At 54.9% G+C, this 25,315-nt stretch overlaps 1 protein-coding gene across 3 annotated transcripts in view; it reads left to right on the top strand.

The window, feature by feature from the left end:
• The window catches only part of MYH9 (myosin heavy chain 9), a 110,540-nt gene extending 87,929 nt beyond the window's left edge, over window positions 1–22,611 (top strand). For 2 of the 3 annotated variants that reach the window (XM_033232827.1, XM_033232828.1), the window contains 22 exons: window positions 1,274–1,382; window positions 2,292–2,423; window positions 2,903–3,109; window positions 3,698–3,835; window positions 4,914–5,037; window positions 6,932–7,103; window positions 9,765–9,977; window positions 10,442–10,586; window positions 11,217–11,423; window positions 11,652–11,756; window positions 12,034–12,186; window positions 13,297–13,545; window positions 14,674–14,886; window positions 15,032–15,244; window positions 15,558–15,719; window positions 17,119–17,247; window positions 18,006–18,094; window positions 18,178–18,301; window positions 18,624–18,832; window positions 19,443–19,551; window positions 19,689–19,861; window positions 21,105–22,387. In XM_033232827.1, coding sequence (XP_033088718.1) covers window positions 1,274–1,382; window positions 2,292–2,423; window positions 2,903–3,109; window positions 3,698–3,835; window positions 4,914–5,037; window positions 6,932–7,103; window positions 9,765–9,977; window positions 10,442–10,586; window positions 11,217–11,423; window positions 11,652–11,756; window positions 12,034–12,186; window positions 13,297–13,545; window positions 14,674–14,886; window positions 15,032–15,244; window positions 15,558–15,719; window positions 17,119–17,247; window positions 18,006–18,094; window positions 18,178–18,301; window positions 18,624–18,832; window positions 19,443–19,551; window positions 19,689–19,861; window positions 21,105–21,222 — 3,493 coding nt within the window. In that variant the 3' untranslated portion in view covers window positions 21,223–22,387. Of the gene's footprint in view, window positions 1–1,273; window positions 1,383–2,291; window positions 2,424–2,902; window positions 3,110–3,697; window positions 3,836–4,913; window positions 5,038–6,931; window positions 7,104–9,764; window positions 9,978–10,441; window positions 10,587–11,216; window positions 11,424–11,651; window positions 11,757–12,033; window positions 12,187–13,296; window positions 13,546–14,673; window positions 14,887–15,031; window positions 15,245–15,557; window positions 15,720–17,118; window positions 17,248–18,005; window positions 18,095–18,177; window positions 18,302–18,623; window positions 18,833–19,442; window positions 19,552–19,688; window positions 19,862–21,104 lie in introns of all 3 variants that reach the window. The other variant, XM_033232826.1, reaches the window with a different exon arrangement.
• Window positions 22,612–25,315: the final 2,704 nt, after the last annotated feature.

Below are 25,315 nucleotides of genomic sequence, written 5' to 3'. Positions count from 1 at the left end.
TTTGTTGCTGAAGAGCACTTAGCAGGCCGTGGTCTAGGACACCCCACTGCAGCTGGTCACATGCCTGTCAGGGAGGCCCATGTGGTTCTTTCTACCCCCGTTCCGGGATTTCTACCTTTGAGGAGTAGAATCGGGCAGTTTTTTTTTTTCTTTTTTTTTGAGATGGAGCCTCACCCTGCCGCCCAGGCTGGAGTGCTGTGGCACGTTCTCGGCCCACTGCAACTTCCACCTCCCAGGTTCAAGTGATTCTCCTGCCTCAGCCTCACTAGTAGCTGAGGTTACAGGTGCACGCCACCACACCCAGCTAATTTTTGTGTTTTTAGTAGAGACAGGGTTTCGCCATGTTGGCCAGGTTGGTCTCAAATTCCTGACCTCAAGTGATCCACCCACCTCAGCCTCCCAAAGTGCTGGGATGACAGGCGTGAGCCACTGCGCCTGGCTGAATCGGGCATTTCTGATTGAGGTTTAGAGTGATGGGTGGGAAGAGACTGACTCTGCTTGGATTTGCCTGCCTGAAAGATCCTGCTTACCAGGACTCCTCACCGTGTGACCCTTGTGGGGACAGCACCCAGAGCCTGCCTGTCCCTAAAGAACCCTGTGATTCCAGGGGAGCAGACCATCCTTGAGTCCAGACTTATCCTTGACTCCCTGGGGAGTGAGGGCTCCCCTGCTGCAGGACAGCGGGTGTGGGCACTGCACACTTGTCCCCTTGTGCTCGGGGCTGAGGGTCCTAGCAGGAGCGCTGAGCTCTGGGAGATGAAGCCCGGGCGTGTGGCATTTGCACCGATGGAGGCTTGTTTATCCAAAAGCCCTCCCGCTGACACCCGCAGCCCACCTTCACAGAACATCATCTCCTGACGTTCTCCCACCAAACAAAAGCTCAGATAAGGAACAGCACGAAGGGTGGGACGCTGAAGTCCAGAGTCACCCAGGGCCAGTCGGCTTAATGACCAAGGGTCATGCTCAGTCCCCACGCTGAGTGAGATCTGTGGTTACTTCACAGGAGCCTTCATCCCGTGGCCTCCTCCGTGGAGGGGTAGTCTGGTGACTTAGGTCCTTCACCCACTGTAAGATTAGAGCCTCGTGGGGTCACACAGCCTGTAAGTGGGAGAAACATATCTCAACCCCAAGGCCAGGCCCCTTCCCTGAATTTCTTTCTGGAGGTGCCCCAGGCAAGGGTGGACCCCCAGAAAAGCCTTGAGGACAAGGCCAGGACTGTTAGGTCGGGTCTGCTGTCCCCTGCCCCGCACTGACCATGTTCCTCACCCCACAGAGCGTTTGCCAAGCGGCAGCAGCAGCTGACCGCCATGAAGGTCCTCCAGCGGAACTGCGCTGCCTACCTCAAGCTGCGGAACTGGCAGTGGTGGCGGCTCTTCACCAAGGTGCGTGCTAGAAAGGCCTCGTCAGTAGCTGGGACTACAGGTGCACAGCACCGTATATACCTGGCTAATGTTTTGTATTGTTTGTAGAGGTGTGGTCTCACTATGTTGCCCAGGTTGGTCACAAACTCTTGGGCTCCAGCCGTCCTCCCACCTCGGCCACCCAAAGTGCTGGAATTACAGGCATGAGCCACTGCCCTTTTTGATTTTTAGTAGAGACAAGGTCTCACTATCTTGCCCAGGCTGGCCTTCCTGGCCTTTAAAAAAACAAAAAACTCGTTATTTTTAAACTTGTCCGGGCTGCTTTTGTGTGTAATACATAATTTATGGTAATGGCAAAAAGCCAACTAACAAAAAAGTCTAAAGTATTAAATAAAAATTCACACATAAACCCTTACCCTAAACCAGCAGCAGCAGCTATTTTAGTGTTTATTCTCTTGCTCTTTTTCTCACTGCCTATAAAACCTCAGCTATGTAAACAGTATGCATTCTTCCATAGCTGAGTTTGACTCGCATAAATAGTATTGTAGTGTGTACGTTCCATTTACGACTCCGTCATAAGCATTGTTTTTTAGAGGTAGTGTACTGTTCCCTAGCGGACACATCACTATCTGGGTACTTCAGAGATGGGTCCTTCCTCATTTTCTGGCTGTTATAAACAATGCCGAGGTGAACATCTTCACACACACGCAGGGATAGTTTCCCTGGAATGTAGTTAGCGGGTCAGAGGCCCATGGTACAGAGCGCCAGATGGATTTCCAGGAAGGCTGTGCCTGCTTGCAGCCCCCACCACAGCATATCTTCTTGCCCCTCACTTTCATGTTTCCAGAGGTAAAGGAGAGGCCTCATACCTGTTGGCAGAGGTGAGCATCTTCCAGCCAAGCATGTCTCTACTTCCATCTCCTCTCCCAGGTCAAGCCGCTGCTGCAGGTGAGCCGGCAGGAGGAGGAGATGATGGCCAAGGAGGAGGAGCTAGTGAAGGTCCGAGAGAAGCAGCTGGCTGCGGAGAACAGGCTCACGGAGATGGAGACGCTGCAGTCTCAGGTGGGTGTTAGCGCAGGCTCCGTCCAGGTTGCGTGACCTGCGTGGTGCTGCCACCTGCTGGCCATCGGTAGGCACGGCATGCTGGCCTCTTCTATGACTAGAGGGGTTTCCTACGACTGAGTTTCCCATTACTGTAGGAACAGTGACCAGCCTCTCTGCAGACCGGATTTAGGGTTATGTGATGTAGGGAGGCCACCTAATAGAATGGAACGTTCACCAGTGTTGGGTTCAAACCTCAGCTCTACCACGTGACCTGAGCCCGTTTCCCGGGACCTTGCTGTGGAGCTCATGGGGTGGTGAAAAATCAAGGACGCAATGTCTGGAAGGTGCTTGGAAGCTTCAGAGGTCTCCAGATGAAAGCTACTCTTGTCCGCATGTTCCTTTCCCACTGGGATCCTGAGCCACGGCGTCCATCTGTTGAGGATGGAGTGACTTGCGGGTGTTGCGAGGAGCTTGTGTTTTCCACTTGCTGTTTGCAGCTCGTGGCAGAGAAATTACAGCTGCAGGAGCAGCTCCAGGCAGAAACCGAGCTGTGTGCCGAGGCTGAGGAGCTCCGGGCCCGCCTGACCGCCAAGAAGCAGGAACTAGAAGAGATCTGCCATGACCTGGAGGCCAGGGTGGAGGAGGAGGAGGAGCGCTGCCAGCACCTGCAGGCAGAGAAGAAGAAGATGCAGCAGAATATCCAGGTTCCTGCCTGCTGCACCCGGGGAGGAGTGGGACTGGAGGGGCAGGGCAGGGCAGAGAAGCAGGGACCAGGAGCTGGGAGAACATGGAATTAGGGTCCGAGGAGGCCAGTCCTCATGGTGCCTGCTTGGGGCACTCAGTGAGAGGTGTTCCCTTTGGGCTGGTAGTTTGTGACATGTGCATCTGAGGTCTCTCCATGAGTACTGCCTGGGCCAGCATCGAGGCCAATTTGATTTCCCTGCCATTAGCCCTGGCCCTGGCTAGCCAGAGGGGCACAGGGCCAGCAGCTCTGCATCCTGCCTGTTTCATGGGTGGGAGCCTGCTGCAGGAAACCCTTCAGAACATTGCAGCGGTGTTCTGGCCCTGTGTCCCTGTTTGAAATTTGGAATCCTACAGATAGGGCTTGGGCCCTGCCTCGGCTGTGGCCCTGGGCTTGCAGACCTTGCTGTCTCCACCTCAGCCATGACCCTGGGCTCATAGACCTTCGTATTCTCTCCTTGGTGTTCGGACCTGGCCTTCGGACTTTGCTGTCTTCACCTTGGCCATGACGCTGGGCCTGCTGTCCTCACCGTATCTCTGGCCCCCGGCAGGAGCTTGAGGAGCAGCTGGAGGAGGAGGAGAGCGCCCGGCAGAAGCTGCAGCTGGAGAAGGTGACCACTGAGGCGAAGCTGAAGAAGCTGGAGGAGGAGCAGATCATCCTGGAGGACCAGAACTGCAAGCTGGCCAAGGTGAGGCCCGCGGCTGCCGCCTGCAGCTGCTCCAGGGGAGCCATGGATGGGAGAGTGTGGTCACCCTTGCAGGGCCGGGCTCCAGCCCTGCCGCTGCTGCTTCCTGTCTCTTCCGCCTGCAGCATGAGGGCTTCTGCTTCACTGCAGGGGCTCCCTGGAGGTCCCATGGGCCTTCGTTGAGGGATTTCCTCATAAACGAAGGGTCTCTGGGGAAGGGTTTGTCCTTTCCCCTCTGGAAAGCTCTTCTTTGCCACCCGTGAGACCCAAGCCTTTGTAAAGGTGGCCATCTGTGCAGCATTGCAGGCGTTGGTCACCGTGGGGTTGGGGACACTTTGGTGGCTCTATGTTGAGATGCGGGGTACTCCTCCTCCACTGTCCCTGGGCGGCAGCTGTTCCTCCTGAGAATGTGTTGGTCCCTGTCAGTGTCTGCCCAGGAGCAGATAGCAGCCGGGGAACCAGTTAGAGGAGAAGGCAGCCTCCCCACCTTTTGGGGCTCCTCAGACCACGGGAGCCCCAAAGGCTGGGGAGGCTGAGGTGGCAGGACGTCCACCCGGGACTGGGATGAGAGGACTGAGGCGCTTGTGCCAAGCTGTGGCCCCTGGGCAGGGGTGTTGTGGGAGCCACACAGAACAGAAAGCAAGGAGAGCAGCCCGGGGCACTGCGGGGCTAAAGCGGGGGAGGGGCCATGGCCCACCTGGCAGGTGAGAGAGGGGCACGGAGAAGGTGGCCTGGTGGCGCAGGTGAGCGCCGTATGGCAGCCTCCTGAAGGGGTGGAGCCATCTGTCCCTGCTGACACTAGCTGTCACCTGGAAGCCTTTCTCACCCAAGCCCACAGGGGAAGGGGAAGGGCTTGGGCACCCACATTTTTCGATCCTGAGGAAGCATATACCTCGCTGTTTCAGGGAAGCTGGTGACTTTTCAGAATTATCCTTTGATCCAGGAAAATCCTCATGAACTTGATCAAGTGTCTAAAGCCCTCTCCATTCAGCTCCAGATTTCCGGGCGAGTCATGCTTTGAGGCTAGCTAGTGTTCTGTGCTCAACCGACACTAAATGCCGGCCTACTCCCCTCTCCCCAGGAAAAGAAACTGCTGGAAGACAGAATAGCTGAGTTCACCACCAACCTCACGGAAGAGGAGGAGAAATCTAAGAGCCTCGCCAAGCTCAAGAACAAGCATGAAGCAATGATCACCGACTTGGAAGGTGAGAGAGTGACGGGCAGGAGGTGATGGGCAGGGGCTGGCGGGCAGGGGCTGGCCTGTCTGACCGGAACACGGAGGCCTCCTCAGCTCACGGGTAAGCCTGGGCCACACTACAGCACTGGCTGCTGCCCTTCAGACCTGAGGTCACAGGTCGAGGGGAGCCATGTCTGGTGCCTGCGGGAGCCTGAGCCTCCAGGTCCCTGTTGTTCTGTGGCTAGATTCCCCCCTGCATGAAGTGTGTTTAAAGGAGAGCTTTGGCGCTGCTCTGGTGTCGTGTGCTGTGGGTTTTGGAAGCTTCTGAGACTGCCTAGGAGGCTCTGGGTTTGGCCCACAGGACTCACTCGCTCTGTCACTGACTAGCTGGCTCATCTTACACCTATGACTTCCGTTCCATGAGCTTTAAGTTTTACCTAAAACGGGGACACGGTGCTAGGGTACTGTGAAAATTTCATTAAATACATGTGAACACGTATGTACCGTAAAGTCCTCGACAGTTATTGCGGAAGCTCATTGCTTGACTTGGGGCAGGGTGACAAATCCTGCCTTGTCTCTGTGTGCCCTGGGGATCTGTGGCAGGGAGGGGGCGCTGGGGTAGAAGCACAGGTCCGTGGTTGTCTGAGGACCCCCAGCCCTGCCCCTTGAGAGGAGTGGACAACTAGGGGAACAGGAGAACCCTGACTACTGTGGGAGCTCTGAGCTCATACCCAGGGGCGGGAGGCCAAAACCTGACCGCCGGGAGGATTTTCCCTAGCTTGGTGTCACAGCCTTGTCCAGCCCCCTCACATCTGCAGGGGATGAGGTGAGTCAGGTCCAGCGGAAGAGAGGTCCGGACACAGAGAGATCTCTTACCCCACAGATACCCTCCCTCACCTGGGAGGAGCCCGGAAGACTTGGTCATCCAGGAGGTCTAGGGGTGGCGCCTACCAGATGGACAGACATGAAAGGTTGACAACACTAATAAGCGCTAACACAGACACGGAGCCGTCAGAGCACACACGCGCTGCTGCTGGGACTGCAGACTGGTAGACGGCCTTAGAGAATGATCCAGCAGTCCTAGTGAGGTTGAAGCTTGTCATGCTGGTGACCCGGCCGTTCCATCCATCACTCAGCCGTGTGCACTGAGAGTGAGCAGGATGCTTGCAGCAGCGTTGTTGATCAGAGTGTGCCATGAACACAGCCCCATGCCTGCCAGCTGCGGGACGGGTACATAAATAAGTTGTGGTGTATTCACATCATGGAATGCTAGATAAATGTCCATACACATCTATTCCAGTGAAACTTGGCGGCTTACATCTCAAGATCATGGGATGGGGCAGCAAAGGCATGGCAGGGAATAAACATCACCAGCCAGCCACTGTTCTAGGTGCTTTTTAAGATAGTAACTCATTGGCGCCTCACACCATCCTCGTGAAGTACACCGTCTCCTTTTGTTTATTATTCAGACGAGGTACAGAAAGTAGCTTTCCTGAGTGACATCACAGAGTTATAAAGCTAGACACCGAGCCCTGACTGGGTGATTCCAACTGTGGAATTCACACAAGTCAGTTCCATTTTATAAGTTGATTTTCGCACAAAATTGAACATTTTTTTTAGAGATACAGACATGGTACAGCCTTCATGGGAACCAAGGGGATTACGAACACCAGCTTTAGGAGAGTACTTAACTCCTGGCAGGGAAGGACAAGGGGTGAGTTGGAGAGAGACATGCCAGGGGTTGGCAGTTGCGGTGATGTCCTCTTCCTGCATCCAGGAGTTGGGTGCGAGTGTCTGTGTATTTGTGATGCTTTCAGCCTGACACACGTTTCATAACGAGTGCTCAGTATTTTGTATAAGAAATTGACACGGAGACAGAACCCACGGCACTGAGGGGTATGTGGGCTCCCCGCTCCTTGCAGAGCGCCTCCGCAGGGAGGAGAAGCAGCGACAGGAGCTGGAGAAGACCCGCCGGAAGCTGGAGGGAGACTCCACGGACCTCAGCGACCAGATCGCCGAGCTCCAGGCGCAGATCGCGGAGCTCAAGATGCAGCTGGCCAAGAAAGAGGAGGAACTCCAGGCCGCCCTGGCCAGGTGAGGACCCCGCCTGAGGCCAGGTGGCCTGGGCCAGCCCTTCCTGCTTGCAGCTGGGCCTGGTTCTCTGCACCAGAGAGCTGTGAGCATTCTTTCCACTGTTGTCTTAGAAGAGCCGCTTATTTCATAGCAAAGCAGTTCTTGTGTACTCAGGGCACCGGGAGGGGCCTCATTTGTCTTTTGTTTATTTGTTTATAATTTGACAAAAAGTCATCTACAACTCTATCACTCACCTACTATAGTCCTTTCCTAATTTCTTTTTTTTTTTTTTGAGACGGAGTCTTGCTCTGTCGCCCGGGCTGGAGTGCAGTGGCCAGATCTCAGCTCACTGCAAGCTCCGCCCCCCGGGTTTACGCCATTCTACTGCCTCAGCCTCCCAAGTAGCTGGGACTACAGGCGCCCGCCACCTCGCCCGGCTAGTTTTTTGTATTTTTTAGTAGAGATGGGGTTTCACCATGTTAGCCAGGATGGTCTCGATCTCCTGACCTTGTGATCTGCCCGTCTGGGCCTCCCAAAGTGCTGGGATTATAGGCTTGAGCCACCGTGCCCGGCCGTCCTTTCCTAATTTCTTGCTGTAGGCACACTTAAAAAAAAAAAAAAAAAAAAACACTTGGCCAGGCATCTTGGTTCACATCTGTGATCCCAGCACTTTGGGAGGCCAAGCCGGATGGATCACTTGAGGTCAGGAGTTCGAAACCAGCCTGGCCAACATGGTGAAGCCCCTATCCCTACCAAAAATATAAAAAATTCGCCAGTGTGGTGGCACACGACTGTAATCTCAGCTACTCAGGAGACTGAGGCAGGAGAATCGCTTGAACCCAGGAGGCAGAGGTTGCAGTCAGCCGAGATCGCGCCATGGCACCCCAGCCTAGGTGACAGAGCAAGACTCTGTTTAAAAAAAAAAAAAAAAAGCGACTATTTTTTAGAGTAGTTTTAGATTCACAGCAAGAGTCACAGAAGTTTCTCCATCTTCCGCTGCCCCACTCACGCACCGCCTCCCCAGCTGCCAACACCCCCAAGCGCAGTGGTGTGTTTGTTCTAATTGGTGAACCTACATTGACTCGTCACAACCATCTAAACTCCACAGCACGTTCGTGTTTTTACTGAGCTGCAGTCATCCTGTGGTGTAATATTTTATTTCCTTTTCTTTCCATGTAACAAATCATTTGACTTTTTTTTTTTTTTTTTTTTGAGACAGAGTCTCGCTCTATCGCCCAGGCTGGAGTGTAGTGGCGCAATCTCGGCTCACTACAAGCTCCGCCTCCCGGGTTCACGCCATTCTCCTGCCTCAGCCTCCCAAGTAGCTGGGACTACAGGCGCCCGCCACCTCGCCCGGCTAGTTTTTTGTATTTTTTAGTAGAGATGGGGTTTCACCATGTTAGCCAGGATGGTCTCGATCTCCTGACCTTGTGATCTGCCCGTCTGGGCCTCCCAAAGTGCTGGGATTATAGGCTTGAGCCACCGTGCCCGGCCGTCCTTTCCTAATTTCTTGCTGTAGGCACACTTAAAAAAAAAAAAAAAAAAAAACACTTGGCCAGGCATCTTGGTTCACATCTGTGATCCCAGCACTTTGGGAGGCCAAGCCGGATGGATCACTTGAGGTCAGGAGTTCGAAACCAGCCTGGCCAACATGGTGAAGCCCCTATCCCTACCAAAAATATAAAAAATTCGCCAGTGTGGTGGCACACGACTGTAATCTCAGCTACTCAGGAGACTGAGGCAGGAGAATCGCTTGAACCCAGGAGGCAGAGGTTGCAGTCAGCCGAGATCGCGCCATGGCACCCCAGCCTAGGTGACAGAGCAAGACTCTGTTTAAAAAAAAAAAAAAAGCGACTATTTTTTAGAGTAGTTTTAGATTCACAGCAAGAGTCACAGAAGTTTCTCCATCTTCCGCTGCCCCACTCACGCACCGCCTCCCCAGCTGCCAACACCCCCAAGCGCAGTGGTGTGTTTGTTCTAATTGGTGAACCTACATTGACTCGTCACAACCATCTAAACTCCACAGCACGTTCGTGTTTTTACTGAGCTGCAGTCATCCTGTGGTGTAATATTTTATTTCCTTTTCTTTCCATGTAACAAATCATTTGACTTTTTTTTTTTTTTTTTTTTGAGACAGAGTCTCGCTCTATCGCCCAGGCTGGAGTGTAGTGGCGCAATCTCGGCTCACTACAAGCTCCGCCTCCCGGGTTCACGCCATTCTCCTGCCTCAGCCTCCCAAGTAGCTGGGACTACAGGCGCCCGCCACCACGCCCGGCTAATTTTTTTGTGTTTTTAGTAGAGACGGGGTTTCACCGTGTTCGCCAGGATGGTCTCGATCTCCTGACCTCGTGATCTGCCCGCCTCGGCCTCCCAAAGTGCTGGGATTACAGGCGTGAGCCACCGCGCCCGGCCACAAATCATTTGACTTTTAAAAATATTTGAAGCAGTGAATCTTACTTTGGAAATTGAAAGGATTCCTCTATGAGGTTTTCTAGTTCTCAGAGGGATGTTGCCCTTCAGTCTGGTTGCCTCAGATGTTTCTGCTGAGAGCCACCCTAAGTGCCATGACTGTGACCACCAGAGGCAGCTTTGGCTGCTGCACCTCTCTCAGGCCTGTCCCACAAACTCTGCGCCTTGGAGGTGAAACTGACCTTATACTGATGTTGCTGGTCGCTTTGGCAGAGTGGAAGAAGAAGCTGCCCAGAAGAACATGGCCCTCAAGAAGATCCGGGAGCTGGAATCTCAGATCTCTGAACTCCAGGAAGACCTGGAGTCTGAGCGTGCTTCCAGAAATAAAGCTGAGAAGCAGAAACGGGACCTTGGGGAAGAGCTAGAGGCGCTGAAAACCGAGTTGGAGGACACGCTGGATACCACAGCTGCCCAGCAGGAGCTCAGGTGTGCCCTGGGACCAAGTCCCTGGGGATGGGGAGGGCAGCCAGGGGGGCCTTGGCTTGGAGACATGGACCCGGGCCTCTGTGCGCACGTGCATGTGCGCACACACACACACACACACACACACACACACACACGCCCCGTGGCCCTGTTATGCGCCAGCAGGCATGGAAGCTGCTGGTTCCTCAGTGGTTTCTCTCTACAGAGTAGAAAGCCTGTTGAAGAACCTGACTCAAAGTTGGGGGTGAGGCAAGGGTGGGCTTTAAAGCTGAAAGGCTACAGAAGCCCCTCATAGTGCGGCTTTCAGGCTGGCCCATGGGATAGATGGTCAGGAGGGGCCGATGGGTAGAAAAGCTGCCTGGAGTGCCTGTGCCCTGGCCAGGCCTCTCTTTGGTCAGGGAGGAGCCCCAGGGACAGCCGCGCTCCAGCACTCCCAGCCTCCACGCTGAGGGGATTTCTCTGTCCAGGTCGAAACGTGAGCAGGAGGTGAACATCCTAAAGAAGACCTTGGAAGAGGAGGCCAAGACCCACGAGGCCCAGATCCAGGAGATGAGGCAGAAGCACTCACAGGCCGTGGAGGAGCTGGCGGAGCAGCTGGAGCAGACGAAGCGGGTGCGGAGCCTCCCTGAGACCGCAGCGGGAAGGCAGGGTTCCCTGTGCCGGGCCCACAGAATCCGAATCAGTCCTGCAGAGCAGCTGCAGGATCCAACTCAACTGCCTGGTTCTGAGGCCAGGCTCCCCGTCTTAGGGATTTTGTGACTTGTGCCTCAGTTTCCCTGTTCACAAGGGAAGACTATGATAGGTCTGTCTCATGTGGTTATATGAGGGTGAAAACATTACGTCGTTACTTTGAACATCAGACTTCAGATAGGCTTTATTGGAAGTCTAACTGCAAACAATTATAGTTCCCCTCATTGCATTATAAATATTGCTAACATCTGCAACACCAGTGCCGTGCCCTAGAACCTGGCCTCTACCCAGGGCAGAAGGCTGGGCAGGTATTATTTTAGAGATGGGGAAGCTGAGGTCCTAAGAGTGAAGACAGGAGCCAAGTGTCACCCACCAGCCAAGAGAGAAGAGGACAAGAGAGATGAGGCCTGAGCCTTCTGAGTCCAGGACTCAGGCGCACTGTCGTCAGGGCTGCAGCAGCAGCGATGTCTGGATCTAGAGTCCAGTGATGATAGACCAGCCAGCCTTGTGTCAGGAGGCCGCCACTCACGTCTTTGCTTTCTTCCCCGCCAGGTGAAAGCAAACCTCGAAAAGGCAAAGCAGACCCTGGAGAATGAGCGGGGGGAGCTGGCCAACGAGGTGAAGGTGCTGCTGCAGGGCAAAGGGGACTCGGAACACAAGCGCAAGAAAGTGGAGGCGCAGCTGCAGGAGCTGCAGGTCAAGTTCAACGAGGGAGAGCGCGTGCGCACGGAGCTGGCCGACAAGGTCACCAAGCTGCAGGTGAGGCCTCCGCCGGGACCCCGGCGCGGGCAGTGGGCGCCAGCAGCAGTTGTGGCCCAGACCCCCAGGTGCATGTGTGCTCTGTGTCTCTCTCTCTTCTCAAACTGGCTCCTCAGACCCTCACGCTTCAGCTTGTGACTCAGGTCCAGCTTTACATAAAGGAGCTGAGGTGGGGCAGGAGCGGTGGGGCTGGGTCCATGGTCCTTTGCGTCTCCCTGCCCGGTGCAGGTGGAGCTGGACAACGTGACCGGGCTTCTCAGCCAGTCCGACAGCAAGTCCAGCAAGCTCACCAAGGACTTCTCCGCGCTGGAGTCCCAGCTGCAGGACACTCAGGTAAGGGTAGTGCCAGGTTCCCAGAAGGTGAACTCCTCCAGGAAGGCCCCCGTGTCCACGCGACATTAGCTCTAGAACCCATCGGATTGCCCATCCTCTCCTTCATCTCCTTCATCCTGTGGGTGGGTCTCTGCGTCCTCCTAGCTCCCATCAGGTCTTTACGTGGCCATCCCCTAAATCAGCAGGACCAGCTCCTCTCTCTCCTCAAGGGTGTGGAGTACCTGGGTTTCAGACACCGCTCTCCTGAGCGCCCACACCCCTCTCAACCTGCGAGTAGGAGCTGCTGCAGGAGGAGAACCGGCAGAAGCTGAGCCTGAGCACCAAGCTCAAGCAGGTGGAGGATGAGAAGAATTCCTTCCGGGAGCAGCTGGAGGAGGAGGAGGAGGCCAAGCACAACCTGGAGAAGCAGATCGCCACTCTCCATGCCCAGGTTTGGAGGCCTGGGGAACCGGCCCGACTCTGCAGGCTGGGGAGCTGCTGGCCGGGCACTGGCCTGGGCACTGCAGGACAGCCCTGCCCACTGGGCCAGCCCATTGCTGCTCTCCCCCAGGGAAGCCCACCCTGCTCTCCCACATCAGAGCTCTCAGCCTGAGTCCCTAGGAGAGGAATCCAGGGATCTGTGGACTTAGATGGGGGACACCACTATTTTCACTATTTTACACCTTTATCGTCACCAGTCTTTAGCTGAAATTCAGCATTGCTTCCATTGTGGATGTAGGCAGCAAGCCATGGTGGTGACAGTCCCTGCACCCTCGTCACCTGTAGAAATGGCCAGTGACCCTGTCAGGGTTGCGGCCGAGCTCCTTGGCCTTGTGGTTCCCAGGCCTGCGCCGAGTTTGCCGTCTGATGTGCTACCTAGCAGCGCGTGGCGTCCCGAGCCACAGTTTTTTAGAATGTGTGAACACTGCATTTTTCTGTACTGGTTGCCTTGGTGGTCCCATGTGTTTATTTAATGCCTGTTAAAACATTGTCATGAGAAGGAGTCCCTTGGCCTCTCTAGACTGCCAAGGGGTCTGTAGCCTAATATGTATTCAGAGCTCCTGCTCTAGATCCTATCTTGGGCCTCCATGTGCCAGGCCAGAAGGCCTGAGCCAGCTCGGGATGGTCTGGGAGTCCATTCCACAGTCAGGGTGGGAGCAGCCCGTGAGGGTGCGGGATTGCAGGTTTATCTCCAAGTGCAAGGATGGGGCTGGGTGATGGGGACCCCGCAGACATCGCTACAGGGCACTGGCCCTGCTATCTGGGAGCGGTCTCCGTAGAGTGAGAGGCTTGGTGTGGATGAGGGCTGGGAGCCCCGACAGCGGGCCTGGGGTCAGCCTCCCCCGGGCTTCACATGGTAGACGGATGCCCCTTTGCAGAAGCTCCATTTGTCTCACCCCCGTGGAGAGGGAAGTGACTGGGGGAGGCGGTTTCATAACTGGGCGGATCCCTGGTGCCCCTTCCGTGGTGTGGCAGGCAGGCTCCCGGCTGTCCCAGGGACAGGTGTGCCATCCGAGCAGGTGCCATCTCGGGCGTCTGCTTACTCCTGGCTCCTGCCCAGGTGGCCGACATGAAGAAGAAGATGGAGGACAGTGTGGGGTGCCTGGAAACTGCTGAGGAGGTGAAGAGAAAGCTCCAGAAGGACCTGGAGGGCCTGAGCCAGCGGCACGAGGAGAAGGTGGCCGCCTACGACAAGCTGGAGAAGACCAAGACGCGGCTGCAGCAGGAGCTGGATGACCTGCTGGTGGACCTGGACCATCAACGCCAGAGTGCATGCAACCTGGAGAAGAAGCAGAAGAAGTTTGACCAGGTGTGTGGCCACTGGCTCCATCCTTCGTATTTCTTCTTCAAGCACCGAGTCCAAAGCGAAGGGTCCGTCAGAGAAAGCCTGGGCTCCCTCAAGGTCTTGCCCGGGAGGGCCGTGCGGGGCAGTGCTTAGAGGGCCCCCCCAAGTCTGTGGCTTGTCGAGGGGCCCAGGGAGAAGGTCAGTGGAAGAGGGTGTCTTCATGCGATGGGTTGAGGAGTGACTTTTCCTTTCTGTTTTTTTACATTTTTCAGATTTTCTGTAATTAAGTGGTTTGACTGTCTTTTAAACGAGTTATTTATGCATGCATATCGCTTCCTTTTCCAAAATATCAGAGGGCAGCTGAGGGGGATGCGGACTCGGGGGCGGGATAGAACAGTAGAAGACACCGGGCAGCCAACTGCGGCAGCCGGGTCCAGCCCACTGCGTTTCGTGGGGAAAGATGGAGTGAACACAGCCACACTCCGTCGTTCTCGTGTTGTCTTTGGTTGCTTTGTGCTGTGGTAGTGGGGTTGAGCCATTGCTGCAGAGACCGTAGGGCCTGCATACTCTAAAGAATGCACTCTCTGGCCCTTTAGGAAATGGTCAGCCACCCATGGAATCATTAAGGTTTGGGCCAAAAGGAAAGGAAGGTGGGGAAATAGGATAGAGCCAGGTGGGTGCACACAGAGAACAGAGGCCAGGGCACAGAAGCTTTCGTTAGAGGAGACCACAAATGGGGTTCAGGCTTCCTGGCAGCCAGCTTGGCATTCACTCCGTGAAAAATGCCAACCAAATGCCAACTTTGGTTCAGGAGAACCAAAGCTCTTACAGGTTTGGAGGGCTCTCATGGAAGGGGCAGCATTCCATAAAGGGGTACGATTAGTAAGTGATGCAAATTAAACAGATGTTACGACATGGCGTTCGCAGTAGTGCCGGCCCCAGTCGGCAGTCGTCCCGTCATGAGGATGCACAGGACTGTGTGTGTTGTCCCGGGCACAGCCCCGGGCCTGTGCTTCCTAGACCTGCTCCTCTCCGCCGTGGCCTCTGGGCTCCTCGTTCCCCAGGGAACTTAGGCCCAGCTGCTCTGCCCTGCCGGGGGCCATAGCTCTGAGCCTGTGGTGCTGAGCCTCATGGTGCCCACTTCTTTCCCAGCTCCTGGCAGAGGAGAAGACCATCTCTGCCAAGTACGCAGAGGAGCGCGACCGGGCTGAGGCGGAGGCCCGAGAGAAGGAGACCAAGGCGCTGTCGCTGGCCCGGGCCCTGGAGGAAGCCATGGAGCAGAAGGCGGAGCTGGAGCGGCTCAACAAGCAGTTCCGCACGGAGATGGAGGACCTCATGAGCTCCAAGGATGACGTGGGCAAGAGCGTGAGTGCTGGACCTGGCAGCCAGGTCTTGGGAGGGGCCCGAGTGGGGTCATCACAGAGGGTTGGTGTGTGCACAGACTCCGGGTCTCGCAGACCCAGGTATCTGCCAGTCCCTTTGCTCCTGACTTGGGCTCTCTGGGGCTCAGGTCCATGAGCTGGAGAAGTCCAAGCGGGCCCTGGAGCAGCAGGTGGAGGAGATGAAGACGCAGCTGGAAGAGCTGGAGGACGAGCTGCAGGCCACTGAAGACGCCAAACTGCGGCTGGAGGTCAACCTGCAGGCCATGAAGGCCCAGTTCGAGCGGGATCTGCAGGGCCGGGACGAGCAGAGCGAGGAGAAGAAGAAGCAGCTGGTCAGACAGGTGTGCATGGCCTCCTGCTACCCCATGGGTGCCCAAGGCTGCCCTGGCTTCACGCAGGCTTCTGTTCTCTCCTTCCACTTGGATTATGTCAGGGCCCCTTGACCACGCCTCCCCTCCCATATCCCTTCTTTCCAGCCCCCTATCTCGGGGTTCAGTGACTCACCTTCTTAGAGTTCTTATGGTCAATAATCCCCACTGGCCCCCCAAGGCCCCATGGATCCTGCAGAACTGGCCTGAGGCTCCTGAGTTCAGAGCTAAGGCAGGGTCTCTGAGTGGGTCCAGCTTCCCAAGCTGTTGATTTTCCTTTCCCCAGGTGCGGGAGATGGAGGCAGAGCTGGAGGATGAGAGGAAGCAGCGCTCGATGGCAGTGGCTGCCCGGAAGAAGCTGGAGATGGACCTGAAGGACCTGGAGGCTCACATCGACTCAGCCAACAAGAACCGGGAGGAAGCCATCAAACAGCTGCGGAAGCTGCAGGTGAGGGCAGGCGGGGCCCAGGTGAAGGCGGGCGGGGCCTGACCCAGCCAACTACATGTGAAGGCCCAGGGCCTGGGGCGGGAACCTGGCAGGGTGGTGCCTCCTCCAGCCCCATCTCACTGACAGAGACTCGGAGGCTCGGAGGTGAGTGGAAACATGATAGTCCAACAGCAAACTTGCAAAATGGTGAATGACTGAGTACATAAAACACGGAAGCAAACAAGTACAAGCCTAGACATGGGTGGAGTTCGAGAAGGTCTCACTTAATGCAGATTTCCAGAATCAGCCGGGTCCTGACACCCTCCAGCCTTCTGGGCTCTGGGGTGATGGTTCTGAGCAGCAGCCCAGAGTGTGAGATGCATACTTGGAAATATTTACCTCACCAATAATTAAAGAATAATTAACACATAAAAACAGCTCTGATACACCATATCATGTAACAAGAATAACCTTAGTTTAAAAAAAAATTTTTTTTTTTTTTTTTGAGACGGAGTCTTGCTCTGTCGCCCAGGCTGGAGTGCAGTGGCCGGATCTCAGCTCACTGCAAGCTCCGCCTCCCGAGTTCACGCCATTCTCCTGCCTCAGCCTCCCGAGTAGCTGGGACTACAGGCGCCCGCCACCTCGCCCGGCTAGTTTTTTGTATTTTTTAGTAGAGACGGGGTTTCACCGTGTTAGCCAGGATGGTCTCGATCTCCTGACCTCGTGATCCACCCGTCTCGGCCTCCCAAAGTGCTGGGATTACAGGCTTGAGCCACCGCGCCCGGCCAAAATATTTTTTTTAAGTGTTAAAAAAAAACCCACAAAAACTTTAAAACCTCTCTGTGGTCAAGGTTGTGGGCATAGATACTGTGATTGCTGGTGGCATTTTTTTGTTGGTGTGGTCGGGCTGTACACAACCAGTCATGCTCTTTGGTTTGGGGAATCTCAATTTAGGAAAAAAAGGCTATTTGACAAAGATCTTTAGTGTTAAAACAAATAACAGGAGAATAACAAAATGAAATATGTTTCCTGCCTGTGGTGGGGAACGGCCCGGCAGGCTGGGCACTGGTTTTGAGGGGCAGGTGCACATTAGGGGTGGCACCGTGGGCACTGGCTTCCGGCCCACAGGAGGGGACAGAAAGTAGAAAATGAAGCTCAGCTTGGGCTCACGTCCACGGTGACCAACACTGTCAAAGTGTGCATTATGGGGTGGGTCACAGAGATGTTTGTCTTTAGTTGCCTTTTCGCCCTGTCACCACGGTTAGTTAAAACAAATAACAGGAGAATAACAAAATGAAATATGTATTATAAGCATCGAGCGGAGCACCAGCCGTGAGCCCTGTTGGTGAGGTGACCCACGAGGGTGGGGGTGGAGGGCCAAGGAGCTGAATGAGGTGCCAAGCCTCCGTCCCCACCCCAGGCCCAGATGAAAGACTGCATGCGCGAGCTGGATGACACCCGCGCCTCCCGTGAGGAAATCCTGGCCCAGGCCAAAGAGAATGAGAAGAAGCTGAAGAGCATGGAGGCTGAGATGATCCAGTTGCAGGAGGTGGGTGGGGCTGCGGTGGAGAGTGGCACCACTGCTCTGCAGCCAGCAGGTGGCAGCATGGGGCCTTCAGTTGAGGACAGGGCTAGGGTCCGACTGGGCTCCAGGATTTGGCTGGGGATGGCTCTCATGTTACAAAAGGATTCCCTCCAGGGTTCCGTTACATAGCGGGGCTCCCTGGTACGATGAGAGTGTGTGTGTGTGAAACTGGCATCCCTCACATGAGATGAGGCTTTGTGGCTGCCACCACCTCCTGCTATGAATGGTGCCTGGTGAGAAGGGGTCTGGGCGTCCCCTCGGCCACCCTGCCCGTCGCACCTGAGCCCGTCCTGAAGTGTTTCCCGGGTCTGGAGGGTGCCCCGCAGTGTGATGTGCTGGCTGTGAGTGCCACCAGGGTGTAGCCATCTGCCTGTGGCCTCCGGAGCTGACTCTGGGCTCTGGCTCACCTAAACAGGGAGGGGCCGCACCGAGTGGCTCTGTCCACGTGGTCTCCTTGGTTAGGCCAGGACACTTCTTATTGCCACACCCTGGCACCTGGCTTGATTCCTAGCACTTAAATGTAAGAGTTTTAGAAACATATGGTGCTTAAGCTATGACTGCAGGGGGGGCACCAGCCTGTGAGCTAGAGGGTTTCTGGAGGAAGGGCTTCATGGGGGAGGTGGGCCTGGGGAAGGGCTTGAGAGGAGGGTGCCCGGGGCTGGGAAGGATGGTCTTGCAGGGCTGTGGCTGCCTTCAGGTTACACTCTGGGTCTTTGTGGCAGGAACTGGCAGCCGCGGAGCGTGCCAAGCGCCAGGCCCAGCAAGAGCGGGATGAGCTGGCTGATGAGATCGCCAACAGCAGTGGCAAAGGGTGAGTTGAGTGAGGGGACAGAATTGAGGAGGACCAGGTGTGCCCCCGGGGAAGGCCCCTCACTTCTCCCGCCCATCCTGCAGAGCCCTGGCATTGGAGGAGAAGCGGCGTCTGGAGGCCCGCATCGCCCAGCTGGAGGAGGAGCTGGAGGAGGAGCAGGGCAACACGGAGCTGATCAACGACCGGCTGAAGAAGGCCAACCTGCAGGTGGGTGCCAGGCCTTCTCCCACCCTGGGTTCGAGCCACCACAGCAGAGCTGGCCTCAGACCCAGCCGGCAGAAGCACAGGCCAAGTGCCAGCTGCTCCCCAGGCGCTTACGGGAACATGTCCAGGCACCCGGACATGAAAGATCCCCCTCTGGCTTCTGTGTTGGGTGTTCAGAAGTTTCTAATCCTCCCTTTTCTGGGAGACCCAAGACTCTGGACCCCAAGGGTTTGGTGCGATCCTGCTGCCACCTTCCTCCGGCCCTGCGCGTGCCATCCAGCCAGGGCCCCAGCCCTTCCCGAGGTCACTGGCCCTCCTCTTGCAGATCGACCAGATCAACACCGACCTGAACCTGGAGCGCAGCCACGCCCAGAAGAACGAGAATGCTCGGCAGCAACTGGAGCGCCAGAACAAGGAGCTCAAGGTCAAGCTGCAGGAGATGGAGGGCACTGTCAAGTCCAAGTACAAGGCCTCCATCACTGCCCTCGAGGCCAAGATCGCACAGCTGGAGGAGCAGCTGGACAACGAGACCAAGTACGTGCCCCTGACCCCGCCCAACCCCAGCCGTCCTGCCCAAAACTCCAGCCCCCCTGCAGTCCTGCCCAAATCTGGGCCACCACCAGCTCTCTGTCTCCTGAGTCCTGGGGGCTGTTTCCCTCCCTCCTGATGGGGCCCTCATCCCTGCCACAGGGTGGGTGGTTGGGGGAGCTTGTGGGGTTTGAACGGGATTCTCTGTTCCACCTCTAAAGCCAGGAGCTTTGGTGGCTGTCTCTGAGGGTGGATCAGAGCAGGAGGTAGAGGGGGGTCCTGCCCACCGGGGCAGTTGTTCTGTGGGCTCAGCAGGACTGAGGCTTCCTTGGAGGGAATGGGGGGTTACGCCAGGCCCCCAAACCTCTTCCAGTTACACAGATGCTCTGTGAGGTGTGTCACTTGCCTTACCTGCGCCCGTTTCCCCATCTGTAAATGGGGCTTTTTGCAGTGCCCGTCGTAAGAAGCCAGGCACACACAGGTGTCCAGCAGAGGCCTCCCTAGGTGATCCCTAGATGCCAGTGAGGCCCGGGGAACGGGTGGTCCGTGTTAGGGTTTGTTGGCTGGACCCTCTGAAGGAGGGTGCTCCCTCTGAGCCACCTTGTCTGTCATGCAGGGAGCGCCAGGCAGCCTGCAAACAGGTGCGTCGGACGGAGAAGAAGCTGAAGGATGTGCTGCTGCAGGTGGATGATGAGCGGAGGAACGCCGAGCAGTACAAGGACCAGGTGCGGGCGCTGGTGGGGCAGTGAGAAGGGCAGCCGGGCCGGGCAGCAGATGGGGCAACAGGCAGGGCAGTAGGGCTGGCTGGCTGCACACCCAGAGCCCCTAACCAGGGCCACGGGCCACACGTCCATCTCCACAGGCCGACAAGGCATCCACGCGCCTGAAGCAGCTCAAGCGGCAGCTGGAGGAGGCCGAAGAGGAGGCCCAGCGGGCTAACGCCTCCCGCCGGAAACTGCAGCGCGAGCTGGAGGACGCCACCGAGACGGCCGATGCCATGAACCGCGAGGTCAGCTCCCTCAAGAACAAGCTCAGGTGAGCCCCCACCGCCCACCCCACCCCTTTGCCTCGGCACTTCTCTCCAAAGGTAGCTTGTTCCTCAACCAGAGCCCACAAGCAAAGCACAAATGACACCAAGAAAGGACTGCACAAAGCAGTCTCTGCCCCCTTCTGGCTTCTTGCCTTTGAGGCTCCAGCTGAGTGTTTTGAACACACAGTAAATTCTAGGTAGTTTATTCCTAGCCTGTCCTAAAAGTCTGTTGTCTTTTGAATTGGAAGTTGCTTGAGGCCACCTGGCCCAGTCCTGGCACGTATTAGGTGCCTCATAAATATCTACAAAATGAACACAGGCCTCATAAACAATGTCTACAGAGATTAAAAAGGCTCCTTTGCATTTCCCAGGGAGTGTTAACACTCAACAAGTAGTGAATGTTTGAAGCAGAGGATCTTATTCTCTGAGATTCTCATTTCTTACCTCTTTTTCATGGGGATCTTGTTTTTTTGTTTTTGTTTTTTTTTTTTGAGATGGATTTTCGCTTTTGTCGCCCAGACTGGAGTGCAATGGTACAATCTCGGCTCACTGCATCCTCCACCTCCCAGGTTCAAGCAATTGTCCTCCCTTAGCCTCTGGAGTAGCGAGATTACAGGCATGCACCACTATGCCCGGCTGATTTTTGTATTTTTAGTAGAGATGGGGTTTCACCATGTTGGTCAGGCTGGTCTCGAACTCCTGACCTCAGATGATCCACTCGCTTCGGCCTCCCAAAGTGCTGAAATTATAAGCGTGAGCCACTGCGCCAGGCCTTCATGGCACTCTTTTTTTTAAGTATAAGTAGTCAGTATTGGATATGAATTTTCTGCCATGTGGTAGAAAGAGGGTGCCCGGCTTTGTACTCTGTGTGAACAAGCACACCTGTTTACCTGTGTGGGTTTCATCGGTTTTATAGGAGTTGCAACAGAGGGTGGCATTTTACACTTACTTTTGTGCCTTTCCTGCTGTAATTGGTCCTGTTTGCCTGAACTGTTTTTGTGCTACGGTTGTGTGTGAAGATGTCTGACACCTAAGCATTTTGCGGGAAGCTTTGCCTGCTTTCCTGAGAGCGGTCCTATCCAGCTCACCTGTGGCTCCCAAGGCTCCGCTTACTGCTTCCTGGTGGGAGCAGCCAGGCGCCTGGTTTCCCTCTGGAATTCGCTTTGAGATGTGTGTGCTGTGCTGCGGCCGCCCCTGGCCTGTCTGTGCCCACTGACCCTCTGCCTCTGCCTCTGCCTCTGCACCCAGGCGCGGGGACCTGCCGTTTGTCATACCCCGCCGAATGGCCCGGAAAGGCGCTGGCGATGGTTCCGACGAGGAGGTGGATGGCAAAGCGGATGGGGCTGAGGCCAAACCTGCCGAATAAGCCTCTTCTCCTGCAGCCTGAGATGGATGGACAGACGGACACCACAGCCTCCCCTTCCCAGACCCTGCAGCAGGCCTCTCCCCACCTTCTTGGGACTGCTGTGAACGCGCCTCCCCTGCCCTCAGCCCCGTGCCCCCATCCTGTTTCCCTCCAGGCGTTGTTGAGGGCATTTGGCTTCCTCTGCTGCATCCCCTTCCAGCTCCCTCCGCCGCTCAGAATCTGATACCAAAGAGACAGGGCCCGGGCCCAGGCAGAGAGCGACCAGCAGGCTCCTCAGCCCTCTCTTGCCAAAAAGCACAAGATGTTGAGGCGAGGAGGGCAGGCCCCCGGGGAGGGGCCAGAGTTTTCTATGAATCTATTTTTCTTCAGACTGAAGGCGTTTTGGTAGTCGGACCCCCCGCAGTTGTCAGCCTCCCTGACCTCTGCCACCAGCGTCCCCACTCCTCGTTTCTTTGCTGTTGGCAATCACACGTGGTGACCTCACACACCTCTGCCCCTTGGGCCTCCCACTCCCATGGCTCTGGGCGGCCCAGAAGGAGCAGGCCCTGGGGCTCCACCTCTGTGCAGGGCACAGAATGCTGGGGTAGGGGGAGGAGCGGATTCCTCCCCACCCTGTCCCGGGCAGCGCCACTGTCCACTGTCTCCCTCCTGATTCTAAAATGTCTCAAGTGCAATGCCCCCTCCCCTCCTTTACCGAGGACAGCCTGCCTCTGCCACAGCAAGGCTGTCGGGTCAAGCTGGAAAGGCCAGCAGCCTTCCAGTGGCTTCTCCCAACACTTTTGGGGACCAAATATATTTAATGGTTAAGGGACTTGTCCCAAGTATGACAGCCAGAGCGTTAGAGGGGCCAGCAGCCCTCCCAGGCGATCTTGTGTCTACTCTAGGACGGGGCCCGAGGGTAGTTTACCTGCACCGTTGACTCAGTATAGTTTAAAACTCTGCCACCTGCACAGATATTTTTGAAAGCAAAACAAGGTTTTCTTTTTTTCCCCTTTCTCGTAATAAATGATAAAATTCTGAGTCTTTCTCACTGCCTTTGTTTATAAGAGAGTTAGCTCGTCCTCACTGGTCTACACTGGTTGCCGAATTTACTTGTATTCCTAACTTTTGTATATGCTGCATTGAGACTTATGGCAAGAAGGCATTTTTTTTTTTTTTTTTAAAGGAACAAACTCAAATCATGAAGCGATATAAAAGCTGCGTAATGCCTACAAAGCTCTGAATTCAGGTCCCAGTTGCTGTCACAAAGGAGTGAGTGAAACTCTCACCCCACCCCTTTTTTATATAATAAAAGTGCCTTAGCATGTGTTGCAGCTGTCACCACTACAGTAAGCTGGTTTACAGATGTTTTCCACTGAGCATCACAATAAAGAGAACCATGTGCTACGAGCTGTGTCTGTAGCGTTTGTCTGCGTCCAGGGGGCCCTGGACAGGACTGGGCCTGGCTTCTGTAGCCAGTGCCGGCTCTGCATCGTCAGGGAGCCAGACTGGCTGAGGCGGAGGCTGGGCTAGCTGTGGGCGATTGTGCAGAAAAGATAAGATGGAAAGATGTGCTAGGCCAGATCCAAGGAGGCTAAGAGCATCTTAGAAACCTTGGTTCAAGGCCGGGTACGGTGGCTCACACCTGTAATCCCAGCACTTGGGAGGCCGAGGCTGAGGGATCACCTGAGATCAGGAATTCAAGACCAGCCTGGCCAACATGGCGAAATCCTATCTCTACTAAAAATACAAAAAAATTAGCTGGGCGTGGTGGTGCGTGCCTGTAATCCCAACTACTCTGGAGGCCGAGGCAGGAGAATCGCTTGAACCCGGGAGGCAGAGGTTGCAGTGAGCGGAGATTTGTGGCACTGCACTCCAACCTGGGTGACAGAGTGAGACTCTGTCTCAAAAAAATAAATAAATAAAAAATAATTTGAAAAAAGTGGACACTATCTGGGTCAGCTTAAGGAGGTGGCTACTTTTTGGCAAAACAGCTGCATGCACATTCCCTGGCCATTAGCTTCCTATGTGCCACCCTGGCCTGTCACCCTGGACAAGTCACTCCCTTCCCGGCTAGCTTCCTTGTCTGTTAAGTAAAGTACACTGGATCTTTGCTGCTGGATGGCGGTCCTTGCACCAGCAGCGTTGGCTCCATGTGAGACCTGCTCAGAGACTATTTCAGACCTCGCCCCCCAACCCTCTGAATGTGACTCCACTTTAACAAGATCTACAGATGATCTTCACGGCATTTTGTCAGGATCTTTTTTTTTTTTTTCTCCCTCCCCTGAGATGGAATCTCACTGTCACCCAGGCTGGAATGCAGTGGCGCAATCTCAGTTCACTGCAACCTCCGCCTCCCAGGTTCAAGTGATTCTTCTGCCTCAGCCTCCTGAGTAGCTGGGATTACAGGTGTGCACCACCACGCCCGACTAATATTTTTGTATTTTTAGTAGAGATGGGTTTCACCATGTTGGTCAGGCTGATCTCAAACTCCTGACCTCCAAAGTGTTGGGATTACAGGCGTGAGCCACCTCACCTGGCCTTTTTGAGACAGAGTCCCTGTCACCCAGGCTGGAGAGCAGTGGTGCGATCTTGACTCACTGCAACCTGTGCCTCCCACGTTCAAGTGATTCTCGTGCCTCAGCCTCCTGAGTAGCTGGGACTACAGGCGCGCTCTACCACACCTGGCTAATTTTTGTATTTTTAGTTGAGATGGGGTTTTGCCTTGTTGGCCAGGCTGGTCTCGAACTCCTGACCTCAGGAGATCCACCTGCCTGGGCTTCCCAAAATGCTGGGATTACAGGCATGAGCCACCACACCTGGCCATTTCACCCCATTTGAACCTTAGTTTTCTCCTCTGGGAAGCCAAATTAATAAATGTTTTTATCATAGGGCCGTTGTTGAAGCATGTATGACTATGTGTGTGAAAATGTTTTGCAAACCAAAATGGGGTCAGGTGCTATTATTATTCTGCAAAGTTTGGGCTTTGAAAGGATTTTAAAATATTTTAATTGTGGTAAAATATTTATAACCTAAAATTTGCCTTTTTAACCATTTTTAAGTGCACAGTTCCGTGGAATTACATTCACATTGTTGCGCAGCTACCATCACCAACAGAACTCTTCTCTTGCAAAACTGACACTGTACCCAGTAAACATTAACTCCTCATTCTCCCTCCCCGAGCCCCTGACAACCACCGCACTGTTCCCTATCTTTATACGTTTGACCACCGTAAGAACCTCACATGAATGGAATCCTACAGCATGTGTCCTTTTGTGACGGGCTTATTTCACTTAGCAGAATGTCCTTAAGGTTCATCCCTGTTGTAGCATGGGTCAGAGTTTTCTTCCTCTTTAAGGCTGAATAATATTCCCTGTGTGTACACGTCACATTTTGCTTATCCATTCATCTGTCAATGGACACCTGAGTTGCCTACCCCTTTTGGCTATGGTGAACGATGCTGCCATGAGCGTGGCTGTACAAATACCTGGTCAGGTCCCTGTTTTCATGCTGTCGGGTGTATTCCCAGAAGTGGAATTGAGGGATCTTATGGTAATTCCATGTTTAAGTTTTCAAAGAACTGCCATATGGTTTCCCACAGCAGCTAAGTGCTATTGTTTTATTTATTTATTTATTTATTTATTTAAGATGGAGTCTTGCTCTGTCGCCCAGGCTGGAGTGCAGTGGCGTGATTTCAGCTCACTGCAACCTCTGCCATCCAGGTTCAAATGATTCTCCTGCCTCAGACTCCCAAGTAGCTGGGACTACAGGTGCGCACCACCACGCCCGGCTAATTTTTGTGTTTTTAGTAGAGACAGGGTTTCACCATGTTGCCCAGGCTGGTCTCAAACTCCTGGCCTCAGGTGATCCTCCCTCCTTGGCCTCCCAAAGTGCTGAGATTACAGGTGGGAGCCACTGCACTCAGCCAAGATGCTATTATGTTTAAGGTCATGCTTTGGCACAGCAGTGACTCCAGACAAGAGTCTCCTTTGTCTCCTGGCTACTGGAGGGAAGGGGATAGAGGTTGGTGGTGTTCCTTGGTGCATGTTCCAGAGATCCTGGTGCTGTGGGTGCTCACAGCACCCTCCCCACCCTCCACTCCTCATTTCCCCTG

Source organism: Trachypithecus francoisi, unplaced genomic scaffold (assembly GCF_009764315.1).
Source record: "Trachypithecus francoisi isolate TF-2019V2 unplaced genomic scaffold, Tfra_2.0 Lachesis_group14, whole genome shotgun sequence".
In the NCBI taxonomy this organism is placed as follows: Eukaryota; Metazoa; Chordata; class Mammalia; order Primates; family Cercopithecidae; genus Trachypithecus; species Trachypithecus francoisi.
This window is presented reverse-complemented; position numbering and strand designations above follow the sequence as displayed.